Source organism: Corvus moneduloides, chromosome Z (assembly GCF_009650955.1).
Source record: "Corvus moneduloides isolate bCorMon1 chromosome Z, bCorMon1.pri, whole genome shotgun sequence".
In the NCBI taxonomy this organism is placed as follows: Eukaryota; Metazoa; Chordata; class Aves; order Passeriformes; family Corvidae; genus Corvus; species Corvus moneduloides.
The window spans coordinates 5274085-5295721 of record NC_045511.1 but is presented as its reverse complement, the minus strand read 5'-3'; the positions used below and the strand labels follow the sequence as shown (position 1 = coordinate 5295721).

The window sequence follows — 21637 nt, the reverse complement described above, 5'->3', positions numbered from 1 at the left end:
CCCGGCTGCTCGTGGGGGCTGCCTCTCTGTTGCATGTGGCCCATGGCACCCGCGGCGCCTGCGGCATTGCTCCCTCACTTGCGGTCCAGCAGCCGGAGACCCCGAGACAGGGATGGGGTCTGCAATAAGGCGCGCGCTCCCGAGGGGGCCGGGTGCATCCAGCGCAGGCACCTCCCCGGGCACGGCTGCAGTCACACGCCCCTGGGATGGCGGCCACGTGGTCTCGGCCACGGGATTATGGCCATCCTCTGCTCTACAGGTAATGGGACCATACAAATGCTCCTGAAGAGCTTCAGTGATTACACAGGATGCACGGAGAGGTTCTGTCACTAGTGCATCTTTTGTTTGATTCACTATTTCTTCCAAGATCTTGTACCAGAAGTTCCAGTTACCAGTTCCAGGAGGTTCAATATCAAAAAGTAAGTCTCGAGAAATATAGAAGAAAATTTTTGAAAAGTCAGTTAAAAAAAAGTTCTAGATCTCCCAGAGCAAGTACTTTCCTGTTTTGCTGTTCAAGGATTCCTTTAACTTCTAGATACATTTCTTTCTGTGACTCAGAGAGCCACATTTCCCATGATTCTTCCATAGTCCAGAGAGAATACCCAAACCAAGGCAAGAAGAGAGAGATCTAGAGTGGTTTTTACTCATGAATTTTCTGTCCTTAGGGATCGGCGTCTTGCCAGCAATTCACCACCATTTGTTACAGCGGGGATTCTGTAACACGATGTATCAAACCAGGAGGCCTGTAGAAAAGAAATATATATGGACAGATTCTTGATAGATGTTTCAGAGATGTTTATTTCTCCAGCCGCATGGCCGGGGCTCTGCCGAGGAACTCTTACAATCACCGGACCAAGGGTCCTTCTGCCCGCGCAGGGAACACAAACCAACCCATGGGAACGAGGCTGAGCAGGGGCAGGGAAACCCCGTGTCTGTGCCCTCAGGGCCCCTCTCCCAGGGCTCCATGGCAGGGGAGGGACCCCGACAGAGCAAAACTTTTCCAAAGCAGTTTGCAGCTTGTTCAAGGTCACACAGAGATAGAGACTTTTTTTCCAGCTGGAGCAGGAGAGCGAGAGGGAAGGGAAGGACCCAGTTTGCTTTTCTTTCCAGCCAGCTTTCGGCAGGTATTTTTAGTTGTTTTTTTTTTTTTTCCTCAGCTCCTTTTCCTCCGAGGAGTTGAACTTCTGTTTTCCTGGGACTTCATTTTTTTCCTTTTCTCTCTGCTGGACTGTTTCAACATCAGAACACATTGGGAGGACTTTCTACCAAGACCTTGGCCCTGGAGGTGGGCCCACCACCCCATCCCAGCTCCAAGGAGGGGGAGAGAGAGATCTACAGAAGGACTCTCAAATTTTCCCCCAGGTTTCTCTCAGCAGAGGAGGAGGCTTTATCATTTAGCATTATTATCCTTTTCCTGTGTGTTTGTTAAATAAATAGTTCTAATCTCTTTCACTTTCCTTCGAGGAAAATTTATTTTTTCCCAAACCTGGTGGGGGAGGGGTGGTTGTAGCCTGCCTTCTCTCAGAGGATTTATTTCTAAATTTGACCAAACCGGAACAATGAAGTTCTTAAATTCTGGGTCCTATGCTGACTGAGAAAATCATTCTTGATTAAAAAAACCCAGTTGCCTTGTGAGAAGCCTGGCCTGACTACAAACCCAAACAATGCGAAAAAAAGGTGGCAAACTAATCCCTACATTTTAAGATTTGTCAGTCTGTGTGCAAGAGCTAGTATATCAGGGACAGAAAAAGGGCAAAGGGAGGTAAGCATATGGTGTTAACTCGTTATTCCCACTACTTGGGAGTTAGCTATACTGAAATTCTCATGTGCTAGTGCTTTCTTCCAGATCTGTGTACAGGAAGAAAAAAAGAACAAGGTTTTTCTTGGTTGTCTTAATATCAGATACTTTCTGAGCATCATAACCTCATCATAAATAATCAGAATTCTATCTTACTGCCTCCACAGAACTCAACTTCCACTTAAGCAGAAGGAGACTTATCTTAGGCTCTTCTTATTTCTTCAGTTGGACTAGCTCAGTCTGACTCCACCTTCATTGTTTCCTTAGGCTAGAAGGGAAAGAAAACTCTTTGCTCTCTTGTAAGATCAAATAAATTCTCCTCCATCTTTTGATATTTACTGTATTAAGCTCAAATAAAAATCTCTGCCTTGGCAGACAAAGAAAGTCTTCTAAGCAATATTCAATTCCCAGAATGGCCTGAGAAGATTAAATTCTCGAGAATCTAAGATTAGATTCTCTATGTTCTCTGATACAGCATGACTACTAAATCCCAGTACCACTAGTGAGATAAGAATGTGGTTCATTCCAGCCTAAGTCCTTTCCTTAAACTTGTAACTTTTGCTGTTTTTAACAGCAAGAATCCAGCTATGAGCTAGTTGACTCTCAAGTGAATAATTTTATTTCAGTATGAACAGAGCAACCATTTTGACATCTGACTGGATTTTTAGACGTAGTTTTTTTCTGACTGATGGGTAAGGATGGGAAGTGTGATTAAGTCTATACCGATCTACTTGCTCCATTTCTGGTTCTGAAAGAGTTTTGATACTATAAAAATACATACCATAAGCATATAAGCAGAAAAGCATAAACAAAGGGGAAACCTCAGATTTAATTACAACATTTAACTTACACACAAGCAAGAGATTGCAGTTGCAACTGATATTGTTGGCTTAGTACCTAGTTCTTGGTAGTGAAAAATCATATACAATATACTTTCACTGCTCTTTAAAATTTTTCATTTTGAAGACACCAACACTTTACTTAGTAATTAAGTACAGCCACCATAAGAATGCAGATGATATAAAATAATTTTTTTTTTCTAGAAAAAGCTTAAATAAAAAATTTAACACAACTGCTGAAAACTAGAAGTACTGAAGGAAATAATAGCATAAATGCCATTCTTCAAAGTAGAATTTTCACAGAAACTGGTGTTTGAGATGCTGGCTAGTACCAAGAGGTTTTAAACCTTGCTAACTAAATGCCACCAGCAACTGCCATTGTGTGGAAGGCTTGCAGGTGCTGGGTTGCAGAATGTGTCTGGATTCTTGCCCACATGAGAGACAGGTGTTTCTCATTTCCCTCATCAGAAACACCTCTCCTTCCAGCAGAGGACAACAGGCAAGAGGGAGAATAATACCACCGCCAACTGATATCAGAAGAGGATTTGGAAGCACTAATATGAAGAAGACAATAGTGGCCAGTAGGTGCAACAGACCCCCAAGGCAACTAATTTCTATTTTCAACTGTTTGAGACACTAAACCCAAAGGCATCTGGGTAAGAAGATATTTGGACAAATAATTCACAGCCCACTTCTTCTTGAGCTGAATCCCACACAGCATTCATCCATGGCGTAACTTAGGCAAAAACTGACATGTAAAAAGTTATTCGGCAATAGTGCATCACATCCCTCTCCCGATGTGATCTGAGAAATGCTCCTTAGGCCTTGGCCTTGACAAACAGCACCCAGACTGAGCCTCTCTTACCAGCAGAAACACTGTCTGCTCCCAGGAATTTATGATGTCTAACAAGCTCCTGTTTTTTAATGAACAGCCTGGGACACTTTTTTTACCTCAATAAGAACCCAAGTGGGATAATATTTTTTGTTCTCACACTTTCAAAGGAAGTTGCCAACCTGAAGTGTGGCCAGGATGGAACACTGTTATGACCAAAGCCCCCTCTCTTGCAGCCCTACAAACAGCACTTCAAAGTGACACCCTTCGAGCTCTCATGGAGCAGCAGCTGTGACCAGCAATGCCCCTTTGAGTGGGGCCTCTCAGAGCCAGGGAACTCCCAAGCTTGCTGTACTCAGAGAATCCCTGAACAGTGATACCCCCAACTCCTCAAGGCTCCACCCTTCACAAAGGCATCTGAAATGGGTATTTCATTGCCTTCGAGGGGAATTTTTCACAGGTACCTTTTAGAGACTCTCTGTGTCTGTGTGCATGCAAGTGCGCATATTCTGTACCACATGCACAAGAAATGCTGCTTGCCTAGATTCCTATGTATGTTAGAGTTATAAGTTAGGTCTGTAAGTAAGTTACTGTTGTGTTAGAGCAAATCCTGTATGAATCCTTTGCTCAATCATTTAACTTCAGTTGTAAGTTATGTGGCATAATTTTTGGTTTATTTTGGATTGGACTGACTGACTCTGGATTTTCATTTGCTTTTCCTCAGTGTGCCCTTAAGAGTGGACCTTTCCAGTGAAGCTTGTGCTGTTGCTTTTATATTGGACCTTATTTTTACTGATACCTTTGCTGGTGATGCTTTAAGCAATCTGAAAACATTCTTTAGTGACAGAGACTACATTATGTCTGAAGCACAAACTAGTAACTTAGATGAGACAATAACCCCACAAAACTCTTCCCTTTCAAAACAGAGCAGGCATTAGGACCACAAAATGTTTTAGATGAAAACAGTTTGGAAGGATTACATTCAATATTTTTAACTTGAAATGCGATCTACTGTCTGCCTTGTACTGTACCTGAACCCTGTTTCTGCCCAGGAATACTTCATGTTTGCTAAGGATGTGTGATTCATACATAGAAGACTGATCTTAAAAACCTGATAACCGGAGCAACTAAAACTCTAAACTAGTTTTTGTTCTTAGTTTTCTGCGGCAGATTCAGCTATTAGATGATACGGTCACCATATAAATACTTGAACAGAGGATCCCAGCTATATCTCTTTCTGAACTGAATACTGCATTTATGGAAAAACATGCAAAATTGAAAATGCAAAAAGGACAGGCACAAAAATCTGTTGACTCCCACAGCACATAGGCACTTGAAAATGGATACAATCTGCTCCACCAAGACATTGATAAAAGTAAGTTAGAAGTATTTCTGAGCTAGTCCTCTTTCATGGAAAATCCTCTGTATCACGTCTTGGAAATGAACGGGTTATCTCCTCATGTACTAACGATAATAGAAACCACGTAATTTTGACTGGTCCCAAGGGCTTTTATTTTCTCTTTATCAGCTGTTCAACACTGAACAAAATATACCAATGTGTAAGTACAAAAGTCAGCAAGTATGAAAAAGTAGATTTAACTTTACAGTGACAAAGAAACACAGAGAACAGCGGAAACTTATTTGTGAAACACCTTGCTCTAACAGAACTGTACCTAAAATCCAGTTGTGATAAATCCAACAATGTCCAATTCTGTAGATAAAGTCTGTGAATGCAGTGCCTGAATGTCAATTTTATATCAGCTCATAATTTAAATTCAGCCTTCATCATCACTGCTGCTCCATGCGTCTTCATATGCTGGATTTAAATGTTGTTGAGGCAGAGACTAGAGAAAATAAAAATTCTCAGTGTTTTGCCTAATTAAAAATACTATAATCAAATAAGGGTAACACTAAATGCAGTTTTAAAATGACTACATGTAGACAAACTATTCTGTCTCTCAGTACTGGATTACTTCTTCAGACATTCTGCTGATTAGAGACATGATAAATTATGAAAAGAAATAGCACTGTATTTAATTCCAATTTCAGCATAAATTATCTGGAGGACTGACTGGAAATATTACAAATGTTTGGTACAAAATATAACAAATATTATAACTGTGTTTATTGTGTGCCATTGTCTTAATTTAGGTCATAATATCCTTGGCCCATCATAACTGAGCACTACAGATTCAGGAAGCAGCCCTGGCCTCTATCCACATCCAAGAAATATTTCTCACCTCAGCCCCACTAGGGTCCAACTAAAGGGTTTGTGTAGCTATGCAGTGGACTGAATCTCAGTGACTTAGGGTAAAATTTTTTTCTTTTCTTCTATTTGGCTTCAGATTCTGGTCATACAGGCACTCAAATGGCTATTCTAACACCTGAGAGGGAGCAGGAATTAGTGGTCTGTGGACAGCAGAACTGCTTTATTACAAAGACAGGACTCATCTACAGCATTTGCAAACAGCAGCTGTAGCTTAACAAATTTCAAAACAATGGCACATATTACATACTGCCACTGCGTCAAATTTAAAAGAGCAGTTCTAATCAGAGCTAAGTAAATCATCTTGTTGCTGTGGGTTTGTTTTTGTTTTTCACACTAAGAAAAATACACAATAAGTTTACTCACATCAAAATTCTCACAGCAAAAATGTTAATTGCAGGTCAAACATTTTGGGTTTAGGGTATCAAACCTCTGAAACTACAGTTTTCTTCTCTGCTTAAGTGCAGGATAGTTTTGAAGTACAAAAACTTACAAAAAGCAAATGTTACAACTTTTTAATGCTTCTTCTAATTTCCCCATCTAAAATGGAACTATGCAGAAATTTTAAAAAGTGGAATTTTCATATGCTATGGGCCAAAACATTAATACACCCTCATTTTTCAACATCAGTACAGTTTGCCAGACTCTGATTCTGTGAATAGTTTCAGTTCCATAAAATATACACTTTTTCCCACTCAGGCTGTTCACTGAAATATTTCTTGCCCAGTTCTAATACTAAGAGAGAGAAAGTACTCTATTGGAAAACAATCTTACATATGATCCTCCCTGCAATCGCCCTGAACATCTTGCCTCAGGCACAAAATTATGTTATTTCGAAATTCCTTTATTATATCTTCACATCAAATCTAACTGCTTAATACACAGTATATTCTTAAACAATTTGAAATACAATCTAGCACCTTTACAATTCCAAAACAGCACAAACTACAGAAAGCACTTTGGAAATTAAGGAAGCAGAATTTGAAAGACCCATAGCCAAATGACATGAACTACTCTTATCTAAGTAGGAAGCTAGAAGACTGCAAAAGATTTGACTAGGCCATCAGAGAAAACATCTTCTCAAGACCCTACAACAATCAAAAGACTGCACAACAATAATAGGTGATTCTCCTCTTAATTAGGAATTGTTACAAATGTTGATGGTGAATCACATCATATTGAATTTCCACACAACCTCCCCATTTATAACAGCCATAAAAAAATACAGTTCGAACTCAAAAATTCACTACCTTTTCAGAAATATCATCAGGAACTGGCTCTCGTGGAGCTGGTATCCATGCAAGGATATTGCAGTCTTTGCTACCACTATAAAGTTCCTGTAAAAAAAAAAAAAGCAAAAGTTACTTTCACACAAATGTACTGAATAGTGACATAGATACCATACTGGGCAGGAAAAAAGGTACAGAATCTCATTTAAAAATAAAGGCAAATAGTCGATTTCTAATTTATTCTATAATCTGGATAAGCAGTACTTTAAATAATATGCCAAAATGAAATAAGTATGTTTTTATATTTTTTCCCAGATTGAGAACCAAAATAGCACAACCCACATTTAAGTGATCTTTATTGCTTAAATACATTTTTCTTCTTCCCTCTCTCGTCTCCTGAAAAGATGCCTATTTTAACAGTTCGGAACCTTAAGAGATTGTTTATGGAGAAGTAAAAAAAGCCTCAAAAAAACAACCAAAAAAAGGCAAATATTTTATTTTAATTAAAAACCAGGAATAAACCCAGAAGAATCAAGAGTCTAGTAATACATGTCAGAAAAGAGCATATGTATGGAACAAAGAAGTATTAAGTAAATGTAGTTTCACTGTGCCTAGGGAAGGAAAAGAACAAAGGGAGTACAGTGTGAGGCTTGTATCCTGTTGGGAAGGCATAGATCAGAAAGACCAATTTATTACTTTTATTATAAAGAATTCTAGTTATTATGGTAATGACTAAGGACTGAGATCCCACTGCACAAGGCACCCTGCAACACATGGAAACAAACAGTCCTTACATCAAATACCTGCAAGTCAAATATATCTTCGTTTTCTTAGCTCCGTACTAAAGGAAATGCAGATTTCTATGTCACTTCAGGATGAGGAAATTTTGCTGATGAGAAAAACTAACACCATCTTTGCAGTGAATTTTGCACCTACAACACTTGCATTTTCCAAAGTCCTACTTAAATGAACAGGTATGAAATATTCTCATATGCCTTCGACCTTGAATTATATTCCTGCCTGTTATATATGATGTCTGACAACACCTGAGTATTGTCATGTATTTAAACTGCCTGAGTGAAATATACAAAGTTCTTTCTGTGGTATTCAGGCTGACAGTATGAAAACCTTGCTTTAAGTATGCTCGCTTTTACACCTTAACTAGCAACTCTCTGCATATGCGCACATTATTACTATGTTGATTCAATGTAAGCTCAATACATTATCACAGGTCTGTCTTTGCAGTAAGTCTCCTATATAATTTATATATAATTCTAGAACTGCATGAATTATGTTGACATTTGGGGCAGAAACTTAATGCTCAATTCCTATAAACACTCATTTACTTGGGTAATCTTATTCAAGTGAGCTGCCATACTTCTCAAAAACTGGTCCTATGCATGAAGTTGTTCATGCATAAAACACATTCAAGATTAGAGTTTACAATTTTAAGAGAGATAACCTTACCTTGCTTAAAAGAACGTATGTACCTATATACCAAACTATAGGTCAAATTCTACTTTATTCTGTCAGCAGTACTCTACTTGGGCCTTCTTCTTTGATAGAATACAGAATATCACTAAGAACTTTGAAAGATCTTTCCATGCCAAAATAATCTTATGAGCAATGTCAAAGTGACATCAGCATACTTCCATTTAATCCTTCTTACCAGTTGTCTCACTTTCTGATCCTGGTATGGCAAGATCTTCAGTTAATATTCACTGCATTAAGCAGTACTTGCAATTATTACAACCGAAACTGGTGACTCACACCTTAAGTCAGTCAAAAGAAGAGCTAGTGACCTCTGTGTAGAATTATGGTACAATACATGACAGACACATATATTGCACTACAAACATGCTCTATCCATGTTTACAGTAGAATATACAGAAAGATTGAAAATAAAACCTGATTTAACTTTCAGTTAACTTTACATAAGTTACTACTACTGGATTTGCCAAATACCTTTGCAGGTGTCACTAGCATTTCTTGAACAGTATGAGCAACCATAATTTAAAGCCAAATTGCCTCCTGTTGCATACCTACTATTTTATGACATGTTACTCATGCATGATGCTTTACTCGATTTCTTTTTCTGAAAGGGAAACACAGGTGTTCTTTGTTTACTTAAATCATTCTAAGCAGATAATATGGCACACTGGTATCTAGTGTATTAGATCCAACTGTAAACATCATCTAAGATATTGCACAATGAAGATTTTCTCTTCCACACCACCCTTGAAATTACTGACCTCCTATTAAATTAATGCCTCTTATTAAAGGGCCAAATTCTGCAGTTCTTATTACTCAAGCAGACTAACATCTTATTAACTTTACAGAGATATTTACATAGGAACAGTTTAGGCAAACAATAATATAGTGTATTTTATGGCTCTGTTCCTAGGATCAGAAAAGGCATACATACACATATTAACTAAAGCTCACACCATTCTGCGGAGACAGCTCCACACCATACCTCAAACATAAAAGGTATTACACACAAACATGCTAATTCATTTGGATAAGAACACATAAAGACTAGTATAATCAAATTGCAAATAGCTAGGTGCTTGGTTTTCAGTGCTAACATTTGATTATATGGTTCCAAGCAAACAGAAGACACTTCTTACCTCAAATACATAACTGGTGCAAAGTTTAAGCTTCTTTTTAGAGCCTATTCCAGTTATGAGGTGAAACAAAGATATCAAAATACAGTTAATGATCAGAAAGAACATGAGACACTGTCAGACACCAATATCAGTAATAAATTCTGAATACAGTAAAAAATAGTAAGAAAAACCTAAGGACCAGATTTGACGATGGGTAGGACACAAATCAGTTACCAGGATTAAAGACAGCACAAAAACTTGACAAGACTGTTAATATGAAGAACACTCTTAACAATGACAGAGAATACTAGATGGAAATGGTCAGAACCGCAGAAAAGATGTAGACCTTGTTTCCTATGAACAGTGTACAACAGTCCAATTAAATACTAACAAGTAACAAAAATGCTACAAAGCCATCTGCTACACATTTCACCAGTGGATACATAGCTTACACCAGAGAGACTTAGAAGAATCATCAAAGAAAACTTCCAGCTTGCTTAAGTTAATTACATTTTGATAAGTATTTAAAAACTCCAAAGCTGAAACTGAGCATATATGCTATTCAGAAAGAAAGGAAAAAAAAAAGCAGAATGATATAGACATGAATGAACTGACATTTCCTTAATCTTAAACATGACAATGGAAAAGATTATTAAATGATTCAGTTACTGTAGAGTTAAAATAAAGGTATATAAATAGCACTCAACGCAGTTTGCAGTAGAGCAGGTTTTGTTAAGCAAAATTGATTTTACTTAAAACTAGTAACAAAATACAAATGTACAGCTGTGAATAACTTTGCAGCATGTTGATTTAACAATACTTGAAAGAGTAAAATAAAACAGGTGACTATAAATTTTACAAACATTAAATTCTCCGGAATGGAATTTTACTGGCAAAACTGTAATTTCTATTGGAATGTCTTGGTTTGAAAGACAGGTGTCTGCTAAGGAAGGCAGGAGCCTCCCTTGGAATGGCAGATGCAACCCTCCTTCCCTCCGAGTTATTATAATTTTGAAATCAAGGGGCTTTTAGGCAAAGATGTGGGAAATAGGAATAACAGTTCTTTACTATTATGTATCTATATGTGTATAACCAGTCAAACAAACAGCAATAACCATGGCAGTAACAGCGAACAATCACAAACCCAGTCCCAGCCTTCTCGGCTGCCGGGCCCTTTCCCCTCAGGTGCAGTTCCGCTCGCAGCCGGCAGGGGCGCTGGCGGCTCCCGGTGAGCAGGGCAGGTGCGATGGTTCCCCCGCGGCTGCAGGGGGCGCTCCGGAGCGAGCTCGGGGAGCACGCGGCACCGGCGGCCTGGGATCCCGGGAAGGGATGGGACAAAGGCTTCACAAACCCCTGGGCAGCCGATCCCGGTGTCCGGCCGGACCCTCGGGAACAGCAGGCTGGAACGGCAGGGACGAGCACAAATCCTGAGTGGCAGACAAGATGTATCCAAGCGGGGAACCCCCCGGAGGTCTGGGCAGGCTGGGCGAGCAGGGCTACAACTCAGCGAAGGCTCGAAGCAATGGCGGGGCAGGGTGGCCACGGCCCGGCTCCCAGCAGGGCCGGGAAGGAGGGCTTTGGGATCCTGGGGCTTCTCCAGCAGAAGGAAAAAGCAGCTGAAGAAAGCAGCCTCCCTCTCCGTCTGAACGCTGGAGACCAACTGCCCACGTACCCAGGTGAAACAAAAAACGTAGCCAGCTCTTTTGTTTTTCTTAAGTACCCAGCCATTTTGTTCCCCTAGCAACATGTATGGGGGAAATTCCTTTAACAGAAAAAAAAAAACAAAACAGGAGAGCTCCTCAAACCCCAACATGGAATTACATAAAGACTGATGAATGCACTTAATTTTCTCAAGATAGGATAAGATACCTCGAAGTATATGTGTGAACACAGTCAAAATAACAGTACCACTACCTTTGGTGTTGACACCCTGATTACAGCAATGTTGTTTCATCAGACCAACTATTTAATACAACTGAAAGCAAAGCATTTACAGAAAAAGAAAATCCAGTCACAGTTCTACAGTATAGAACTGAACTCTGAAAAAGGGTGCTTCTTAAAGAGAATTGGGAATCACATCAGATAAACAAATGAAGTTGTCGACATCACAAACCTCTAGATATAGTGACTGATGTAGTTCTTTCATCCATACGCATATACAAGTGATCCTTTACCAGGGATCTTAAATGCCAAGGTAGAGACACCACATGTACAACAAGTAAAACATGTTTTACACAGAGACCTAATTAGCCTCACCTCTTCAGTTTATCAAAAGGAATACCAAAGGTAACTTTATATAAACACACTAGAAGTTTTGTTGGGAAACTCTTCTTGAAAACACAAAGAGCTTTTCAAGAACATTCTGGAAAAGATGTGCTTTAGCTACAATGTGAATATTCCACCTTTCAGCTGATGTAGTTTCTCACTGACTATTCATATCAGAACTGCCTTCCAGGTCTAGCAAGGCCTAGCTTAGGGTCTATTGTGTGTCCGTAACATACCCGTAATTTTCAGTGAAGTCTGTGATACAGCAACATTCAGTCAAAGTTACTGGACTCAAAGCAGAAGCTACCAGAGTCACTTCTATGACACATGAAAAGGTATTATGTGCCCCTTCTGCCTCAGATATTTCTGCCGGATACTCAGAAACAACACACAAGGAAGGAGGAGCTGAACATGAGGTACAATCCTTAACACATGAGGGCCACTATGTAATCCATACTATCATCCTTTCTGCTCTTGGCACAATACATGCCATATGAACAATCTGTTCTAAAGTATCTCACAACAAATTAACTTTTGTTATCCTTAACTCTTTTATTACAAGAGAAAAATACATCAGAGGGGAAAAGAAAAAAAGGCAGAGAAGAAAAAAAAAAGCTGTCAGCACCACAAGTCTCTGTAATGTTGTGGTATTTCTCAGTTGAAATGTCCTCAGATTAATTTAAGAATCTCTCAGCGTTGTCAACACTTTATCCTAAGTTTAACTACAGGCATTTGAGCAAGATCACCTTAAGCAAAGTACTTGAGAGCCTTCTCAGTACTCACAGCAGTACTAATGCACTTCACATTCTTTCTTACTGTGGTTAGTCTCAGGTATCTCTGAGAAAGACAAATGACTCCTCTTCAGCCTTACAGAAAACAGGCAAAAGCCTTCATGCATATGATTTATTAATGACCACACAAGCCAAAAAATTACTAAAGGTATATTGAGAAGCTACATATGTGAGACAGAAAAAGCAGTGGAAGGAACCTAATCCAGAAAAGGTCATCCCAAAAACTTGACTAAACTTTTTTGGCATGACATGTAAGCCACAGAACTCCCTCTTATGATCTCTGATTAAAGCATACCCCTGAAAAATGAATGCTTTTAAAGTGCAAATGGTATGCCAATATGCATAAATATTCCTGTTTGTCTGGAATACTGCTTGTATTTTACTTACCTGAAAATGAGGTTGAAATACACAGCAGTTGACAGTACTATAATGTCCTCTAAGCATAGTTATCAGTTCTCCTGTGAAAACTGCATAAACAGCAATGGCACTTCCATATGGAACAAAGGCAAACTCTGGATTACAACCACAAGAGATGGCAAATTTGAGTCCTTTCCTACTTTCATTACAGACTTTCCCATAGTTCACCTGCAAAATGAATGATCACATAGAGTACATAGTCAGCTATGAAGTAAACCCACAGGAAATTATATGAAAAGGTTAATTTTACTTCATGTTTAATACTCAATAAAATTAATTTCAGGTTATATTAATATTATCTCTTGATATTTCAAACTACAGATGTCTATCAAGAGAATTATTTTTATGTCCATTAAAGTTCACTCTTGTTAATATCAATTTTAAGAGAGGAAAAGAAAGAAATGCCTAAAAATTAGCAATTCCACACTAAGAAATAGGATTTGCACAGGCTGTTGCATGCTGGATCTGCATCAAGCACCTAAATGCTCACTGAAATTACACATGGTTGAGGAATTACCACTGTTGTGGTTTAGGAATAGTATTTTCCAGTTTGGAAAATCTTTTGACTATAAGCTAAGAAATCTGTGAAGTCCATCAGGTAAATATTCCAACACAATACCATGGTTAGGTTCTCAATCCGTACTGCATCAATTGCTTGAGGCAAATATAGCATCAGCCAACCATGAGCCAGGCAAGAAAGAAGGTGACTTGTTGCTCCTTTTTAAAGTATGCTATTTCATAGCAAAGTGTAGCTATGTAAGAAAAATATAATAGAACGGAGAAAATCTCTCTCAACCATCATATAAATGCATACAAAGAGAGTTTAATTATCATAAAAGTAGGCTTACAGACTCACAGAATGGGCAATGCTGAAAGGGATCCCTGGAGGTCAGTCTAGTCCAACCTCCCTGCTCAAGCAGGGTGCCCTGGACCACACTACTCAAGAATGAGTCTAGATGGATTTTGAATATTTCTGAGAAATAAATATTCCACAGCCTCTCTGCTCAATCTGTTCCACTGCACAGTCATCCACACAGCAAAGAAGTTCTTCCTCATGTTCAGGTGGAACTCCCTGTGCACCAATTTCTACTCGATGCCTCTCATCCTATTGGATAGCACCAATGAGAAGAGCCTGGCTCCATCTTCTTGATACTCTCCCTTCTGACACTCATAGACATTGATGAGATCCAACAGGAGTAGGCCCATGTCTCTCTCAGCCTTTCCCCTTAAGTGAGATGCTCCAGTCCCCACAGGTGAACCAACACCTGTGACTTTGATGCTGCTTCAAGCTGTCAGTGTAAGAACTCATCCATTTTCTTCTGATCAGGCAGCCTGTAGCAAACACTCACAGCAGTGTCATCCTTGTTAGTCTGCCCTTTAAGTCTAACCCATAAACTTTGAACTCACACATCATCCTCTTCGAGACAGACCTTCATATATTTTGGGTGTTCTCCTACATAAAGGGCAATTCTCCCACCTCACTTTCCTGGCCATTCATGACACGGTTCCAGTCATGTGAGCTGTCCCACCATGTCTCTGTAACTATAGTGAGATCAAAGCCTTGTGACTGCACACAGGTCTCCAAATTTTCCCATTTGTTTACCATGCTACGTGCATTGGTATACAGGCACTTCAATGAGGTATTTGAGGTTGATATTTTTAACATATTGAGAAGATATTTGCATGAGATCTGGTGCTTACATAGCTTGTGGATAATACTGCTCATTTTGTGAAGACAGTGTTTGTAAATAGTGACTGTGTTAAGTTTTGCTAATGCTAGCATTTTAAAGGCATTTTACTTTGCTGATAAAGAGCAATTAAGCTCCTTTACACAACAATATGAACTGTAACACCAACAACTCCCAAGCAACAACACTGTTCATAACAAAGGCATGTAAAAAGAAAGAGAGGAGAGAAAGTTGAGAGAAGTTTATTAAATTGATAGATTCTGTGTTAATATTCCTGGTTAGTAAAGGAACAACAGAAAGGAAAGGGTGCTGCGAAAACAAGAACTGAAGAAAAATGTTAAAAACTGGCTTTGTCTTTGAGCAAGCTAACAGAAAATCTGGTTTTTTAGAATCAGGATGTCCTACTCCTTTTTGTGATAAAGGATGTATACAACATGTCTACTACTTCAACATTCAGTTCTCTTACTAATTGAAACAACCCATTAGGCCCCAAATTTCTTGTGTGGTTCATGGTGGCTGATGCTATATTTGCCTCAAACTTGGACTCAGGCAAGTGATGTAAAATGGATTAAGAACCTGACCAAGATGTTGTGTTAGAATATTTACCTGATGAACTTCACAAATTTCTTAGCTCATAGTCAAAAGATTTCACAACTGGGATTTTTTTTTTTGGTCTTAATTCTAGGCCTTCAGTTTTAGGTACAGAGAATGAAGATTAACACAGAGAGTTTTTCAAGCATTGTACATAAGAGTGACATTGTCAAAAGAAAATCGTATGTATGGCTTAATTTCTATACCTTTTGAAAGACAGAAAAAAATTATTTCGGTCAAAAGGAAAGGCTAGTCAGGGAAATAAAAGAACTATGTGAACTTGTATTACTTGTACATGCATTTATTTGTTTCCTGATGCCTTAAAATTATTTTAAGCAATACCTCTAGGCAGTGTGTGAAAATACAGTACTATGGACAATGTAACTCTTGATTTGAAAAAGCAAAGTAGGGTCAAATTATTCCATACCGGATTAGAAAACTGTAAAATAGCCTATGAAACAAGTAAATGAACTAACAGGCACAGAAAAACCAAAAAAACAGTGATCCAGCTGGTAATAGGAGAGTGAACAAACTGTATTATCTACTTTGATGGTGATTTGAAGACAGAAAGATGTGTCTGTATGAGGTGCTGAGAACAAGCTGGCAAATATGGGTAGCATGGAAAAAAGTCTTTTTATTCAAATATCTATAAGGAATTCTTTTTGCTCTATTCTGAAACTAAGCAGCAGAATTAAAAAGATTTCTGAGGTAGAGTAAAAATTCTTCCTTTCCCGATAGCAATGACAGAAAAGAATTACAGTTGACTAAAATTCCATGGACACTGACTTACCTAGTATGTTCTTCTTTCAAAATAAACAAAGAAAACAGTTTTCTTTACTGAACAGAAAACTTAAAATAAGAACCTTCAGCACAAAAAAATCCACAAGTCATTGAAAGGACTGGAGTAGCAGCAGAGGTTTAACACATTTCCCACCCCTCATTCCTGCTGCTGTGTCATTAAGACACAAATCTGGAGGGATGGATAAAAAGATATTTTTAACACTGCCATGTACTCCACAGAAGAGATTCTACAAAAACAGAAAGAGTTGCAAGAAAGCCAGGCAGTCAGTGAAACTGTCAGGTATGGCCAACGGCTCTACAAATAGTACACTGGCAACTAATAGTTTAAAAAAACCCAAAACTTTCTACCAACAGTCACTGCTTATTAAAGTTTTTATTACTGTATGAAGTGTTTATAGCTACACTCTCAAATTCATGAACTTAGAGTTACCATATTCAATCTTTAAGTAGATCCAGGCATCTTTATACTCTTTATAATAAGTAGAAGAAAAGAAATCTGGAAGAAAAAAAAATTTCCACCAAATCTTCTAGTGATGAAATTAAGCAGTTACATCCTTTATGAAAATGAATTCAAAGTTCTACTGACAACAGCAGAAATTATAAATCTCTTAAAATTAAATGAAAGTAAAAATGTAACTGAAGTTCCTTGAAAACTTACTAAGGTGTTTTCTCCAGTGGAGCTGTTCCAGAGTCGCATCCGCTCATCTGTACCAATGGTTAACAGGTGAAGTCCATCATTCGTATAGCATAAACCATTAACTCTCCCATTGTGAGCAGTGTTTGCTGCCGGGAAAGAGAGCTGGCTCAGGTTTCTAGAGAAGAATTACTACTTTGTGTACATTTTTACTTCAGTGTGGAGCCCTTCAAGTGCTGTTTAAATGGTAACATTCAGTGAATTAATAATTTAACTTTTTGTTTATAAAAGCATCTGGCCAGCTAACAGGCACCAGCAGTGCTCCTCAGGGTGCAATTCAAGGGCCAGTTCTGTTCAATCTATCATGCAGTTGTTGATGCCCCCAGCCTGTCAGTGTTCAAGAGGCACTTGGACAATGTCCTCAACAACAGGCTGTAGCTTTTGGTCAGCTCTGAAGCAGTCAGGATAAGACCTCTCTGCATTATACTGCAGTACCCAATTTAGACATATCTTTTAGGTAAAAGTGTGACCTGCTTTTTAAAAATTTTATTAGAAAATAATTATTACCTGCTATTGGTTTTGTTCATATATATTTCAATAAATAAAATGCCCTAGTCTATATTACTGATATTAGATTACCAAAAATTCATCTCGAACCTGTCAGACAAAAATAAAGTTGATAAGAAAGATGTTGTGATTGAACAAGTCACCATGTTATGCAAAGGAAGATATAAAATGCCACTAATTGTCTTTGGAGTTACATCAAATTTCGTTTTTCATTAAACAGTATTTCTCCTTTTTTGACTAAGTATTAGCTTTCTTTAGACCTTTTTCCTCTCAGTAATTTCTTGAATTTCCATCAAATTCATGGTTATACAGAGGCTAATACACAGCATAAATGAATTCTTCTACTCAAAAAGAGGTAACAAAATTTTCCTTTTTATAGGAAAGCCATTTAGAACAGATACACTGCTGTTGTTAAGGCAATCCCTCTAAACAAGATCCCAAACAACAAACGCTGACTCTGTAACAGAAGTAACTGAACAAAGCTGAATGGCCTCTGTTATGTACTAAGTAACAACTGGATTATCACTACACTCCTTGCTGGTCTTAGTATTCAAAACATTCATGAAATTTAAGAATGATTCTAGTTACATATGAATTACCACCAGTTATATTCTGTATTACCTGCCTCAGAAGATGCTTTGGACTTTTCTCCATTGTGCTGATCAAGTGTACTCAGACATCCAGAAGCTTTCCTCACATCCCATAATTTTACTGTACCATCAGCACTAAGAAAAACAGATTTGCATAAATTAGGGGAATTTAGTGCACCATGGCTCAGGAACTGTCTTTGGCCAACCCACCTGGCACTCCCCTTGGTCCAGCAACTGTTCTGAACCATTCACCATGTGGGCACACTCAAGTGAACAGAATTCCATTAAAAACACTTTCAGACTGACTTCAGACTTTCATTTACCGGTATTAATAACTATAACTGGTACACTATCAGGACCTAAGAGTGAACCTTCATCTGTAATACAATACACTTGTCTCTGTGATTACAACATAGACAGACTGAGAATAAACTTGCTAATTCTTCCGTTGATTAAACTGTAGCTACAGGCTCCAGCATTGTCTGTAATGGTGATCTGAGAACTTGGGCTTTTGCTATCACAGATCTATTGTACGACTGGTATAGAAGTTTTCTACAGGCAAACGATTTTTCATCTGCTACATCTGCTACAACAAAACAAACAACAACAACAAACCCACAAACAAACAAACCCCTAAACAACACACTGTTAAAACATTTTCCAACTTCAATGAGCCTTTCAGAAGCCTGACTTGAAAAACCGAAAGTTTGCAAATCTGGTATCAGGTTTCACTCTAAACTTATAAAACAGCCATTCCTCTCTGCAATTCAAAAGAAAAAAACCATGGCATCTAAAAATAGCAAGAAATGTCACACTCTAATCAAAAGCTAACATACACAAAAGTTAGAAAAAAGCCAAGAGGATTTTTTACATTAAAAATGTCTGGACAGAAAACAAAAAAGGCCCAGGAATATCAATGTACATCCATATTCACTGAATTACCGTAGCTTGGAAAGCTACTACATATCAGTTAAGCTACCCAAGCTATTCTCTTTGACAGAAGTAAGTGTGATTACCAGAATGGTAATTTGAGCCAGACATGTTTTACTTTATTATAAAACAGATTAGCGATGCACACACTCATAAACAGTAAGAAGCGAGTATCTCCTTAATATTCTACCATTTTCGTACACCTGTAGTTACAGTTAGTGTTTCAAAACTCAGTACAAACTTGCCATAAAAAAGCATGACTTGACCAGCTCTTCAGGTTTCGTTTTTCTAGGGAGAAGCTATAAAACTATGAATAGGTAAAAGCCAATGAAGAAGATTAACTCTAGAAGTGCAGTTGAATTGTAAAAGGCCTGCATAAAAAATACATAAAATTTTTACCGACAAATATTTCAGTGCATGTAGCAGTTCACCAGCATCCCTACCTTCCTGTTGCCAAAATATATTCATGACGTGGGGACCAAGAAACTGCCAGCACTTCCTGCCTGTGACCTAAAAAATTACATGAAAAAGCTTATTATACACACCATTTTATGTAAATAACTGAAAGTAAAAGCAAGTATTCAGTTGTATAGGATTCACCAAGCCAGAGTAATAATTTGAATTGTAACACCAATTTGAATTTTGTGAAGCTGTATTATTTTGGGATAGAAGTTATTTCTCTTTCTTCTTGCTTGAGTGGGATCGCAGTAAGCAGAAAGTGATACACACAGTATTATATGTATATAATTTTTGATAACAAAGATGGTTTTACCTATGCAAAACACATTACAGCACAGTCTCAGCTTTTTGTGCAATACTGGTGTTCTCATACACAGAAGGAATTTGCCATTTATTTTTCTTCAAATCCTTCAATAATGTTCAATATAAACTGTATTTACCTTACATACTTACAATTAAAACTTTACTCATTTCATCCTTGAGAGTATTGTCCTGAATTTTTGGTATTTTTTCCCTTAACTATTAAGATATCAATGAAGTTGATGAAGGGTCTGGAGCACAAGACCTGTGAGGAGCAGCTGAGGGATCTGGGGGTGTTTAGCCTGGAGAAAAGGATGCTTGGGAGAACCTTATTGCTCTCTAAAACCACCTGAAAAGAAGCTGTAGCTGGGGGGGGAGGGGCCAGTCTCCCAAGTAACATACAACAGGAAGGAAGCAGCCTCAAGTTGCACCAATGGACGTTTTGATTGGCTGTTAGGATCCTGTATTTTCCAAATAAAATTGTGGCAGGAACAGGCTGTCCAGGGCAGTGGTCAAGCCATTACCCATGGAGATATGCAAAAGATGTGTAGATGTGGCACTTAGGGACATAATTCAGCGGTGGACTTGCCAGTACTGGGTTAACAGTTGGACTCAGTAATCTGAAAGGTCCTTTCCAACATATAGATACTTTTTTTTTTTTTCCTTTTTAATACACACACACGCACACACACACAATTTAAACTTGGAAAGTAATGTTAAATAAATACAGACAATGAGAAGGGTAAGATGTCCTAAATGGAAAGACTTCAATCATGTTTCATGTAATAAGAGAAGCACATTGTTGGAAAACAAACTAAATCATATAAATACATTTTTGCTAATGCAGTTTAGAGGCGGTGTGAACCATCTTGTTCCTCATGCATCTTCTAACAGGTGCTTTCCCGTTACCCGAATTAATCAAAGGACTCTGATGACCAGTATAATAGGAAAAATCTCCAAGATACAGGTATTACAGGATACACTTGGAAGGCTCAGGGCAGACAGATTTACTGGGATCCATTAATTAAACTACAGCCATGCATTTACCTCCACTTCGGCTGCTAGAGTTAGCCTGTGTGAAAATATTCATATGTATGGAGTCATAGGTTAGCAAGCTGAGTCTCGGAAGTGATGTTCTTCTTGCAGCTTCCCCCCATGACCTGACAGAACCTATCAGCTGGCCAGTTTGAATATGGACAATTCTTTAAGCCACTTAAAATTGTGACCACCTCTGTGATACACACTTAAGAATAGACAAACTGCCCCCCAAGCTCTCTCTCGTTTCCGGTGCTGGGACAGGTGGCTGCAGTCCCATGTGGGGGCCAGCGGGCCTGGCCAGGCCCTGCTTGGGCCAGGCCGGGCTGGGCCACGGCCGTCCTGGAGCCGATGGACCTGTTCCACCCATGGAACCCCCCCCAACAGCCCTGCTGTGGGCAGCCCGATCAGCTCTCCCCCCTCTCCACTTCCATAAGCCCCATTCCAGCTGCAAGGCCGAGGTGAGATTAACCCTTTTGTTGCTGTGAAGAGCTGAAAACCTGAGGGAAGAGAAAGAGGAGATGCTTAAAGCTGAAATTCTGTTGTGAAGCTATGATATAGCAGAGTATCCCATTGTAATTTCATGAAGATATGGGGGGTGGAGTGTTCAACTCGTAAGCAAAAGCACCTGCGCTGAGATAGGCAGATGCTGACGCAGCTGCAATTTCATGAGAAGTTTGGACAGGGAGAGATGGAAGTGATGAGGACTTTTGCTCCAAACGGGAATGGAGACAACCTCAGTTCCTAGAGATGCTCCCAGAGATAGTCCTAAAGATGAAGATCAGGAAGACCCTTTGCTCCCAGGGAAGGAGAAGAGCCTCTGTTAGAGATGAAATGCTCCCAGAGATGGGTGAAGAGAACTTTTGTTTCTGAACGGCTCAACCTTAAAATTGTACCCCAATAACCTTCAAGAGTGGACCCTGGAAAGCAGTTGTGGGAAAAGCTGCAAGTCGGGGGAAAGGACTCACACGCAGGCAGAGAGACTCCTCTTCCTAA

At 38.9% G+C, this 21637-nt stretch overlaps 1 protein-coding gene across 4 annotated transcripts in view; it reads right to left on the bottom strand.

The window, feature by feature from the left end:
- Window positions 1–2607: 2607 nt before the first annotated feature.
- Window positions 2608–21637, bottom strand: part of ERCC8 (ERCC excision repair 8, CSA ubiquitin ligase complex subunit) — a 33683-nt gene continuing 14653 nt past the window's right edge. For 3 of the 4 annotated variants that reach the window (XM_032097565.1, XM_032097567.1, XM_032097568.1), the window contains 6 exons: window positions 19291–19357; window positions 17949–18052; window positions 16785–16909; window positions 13017–13214; window positions 6986–7072; window positions 2608–5313 (listed from right to left, as the gene is read on the bottom strand). In XM_032097565.1, the coding sequence (XP_031953456.1) occupies window positions 5245–5313; window positions 6986–7072; window positions 13017–13214; window positions 16785–16909; window positions 17949–18052; window positions 19291–19357 (650 nt within the window). In that variant the 3' untranslated portion in view covers window positions 2608–5244. Of the gene's footprint in view, window positions 5314–6985; window positions 7073–9594; window positions 9639–13016; window positions 13215–16784; window positions 16910–17948; window positions 18053–19290; window positions 19358–21637 lie in introns of all 4 variants that reach the window. The other variant, XM_032097566.1, reaches the window with a different exon arrangement.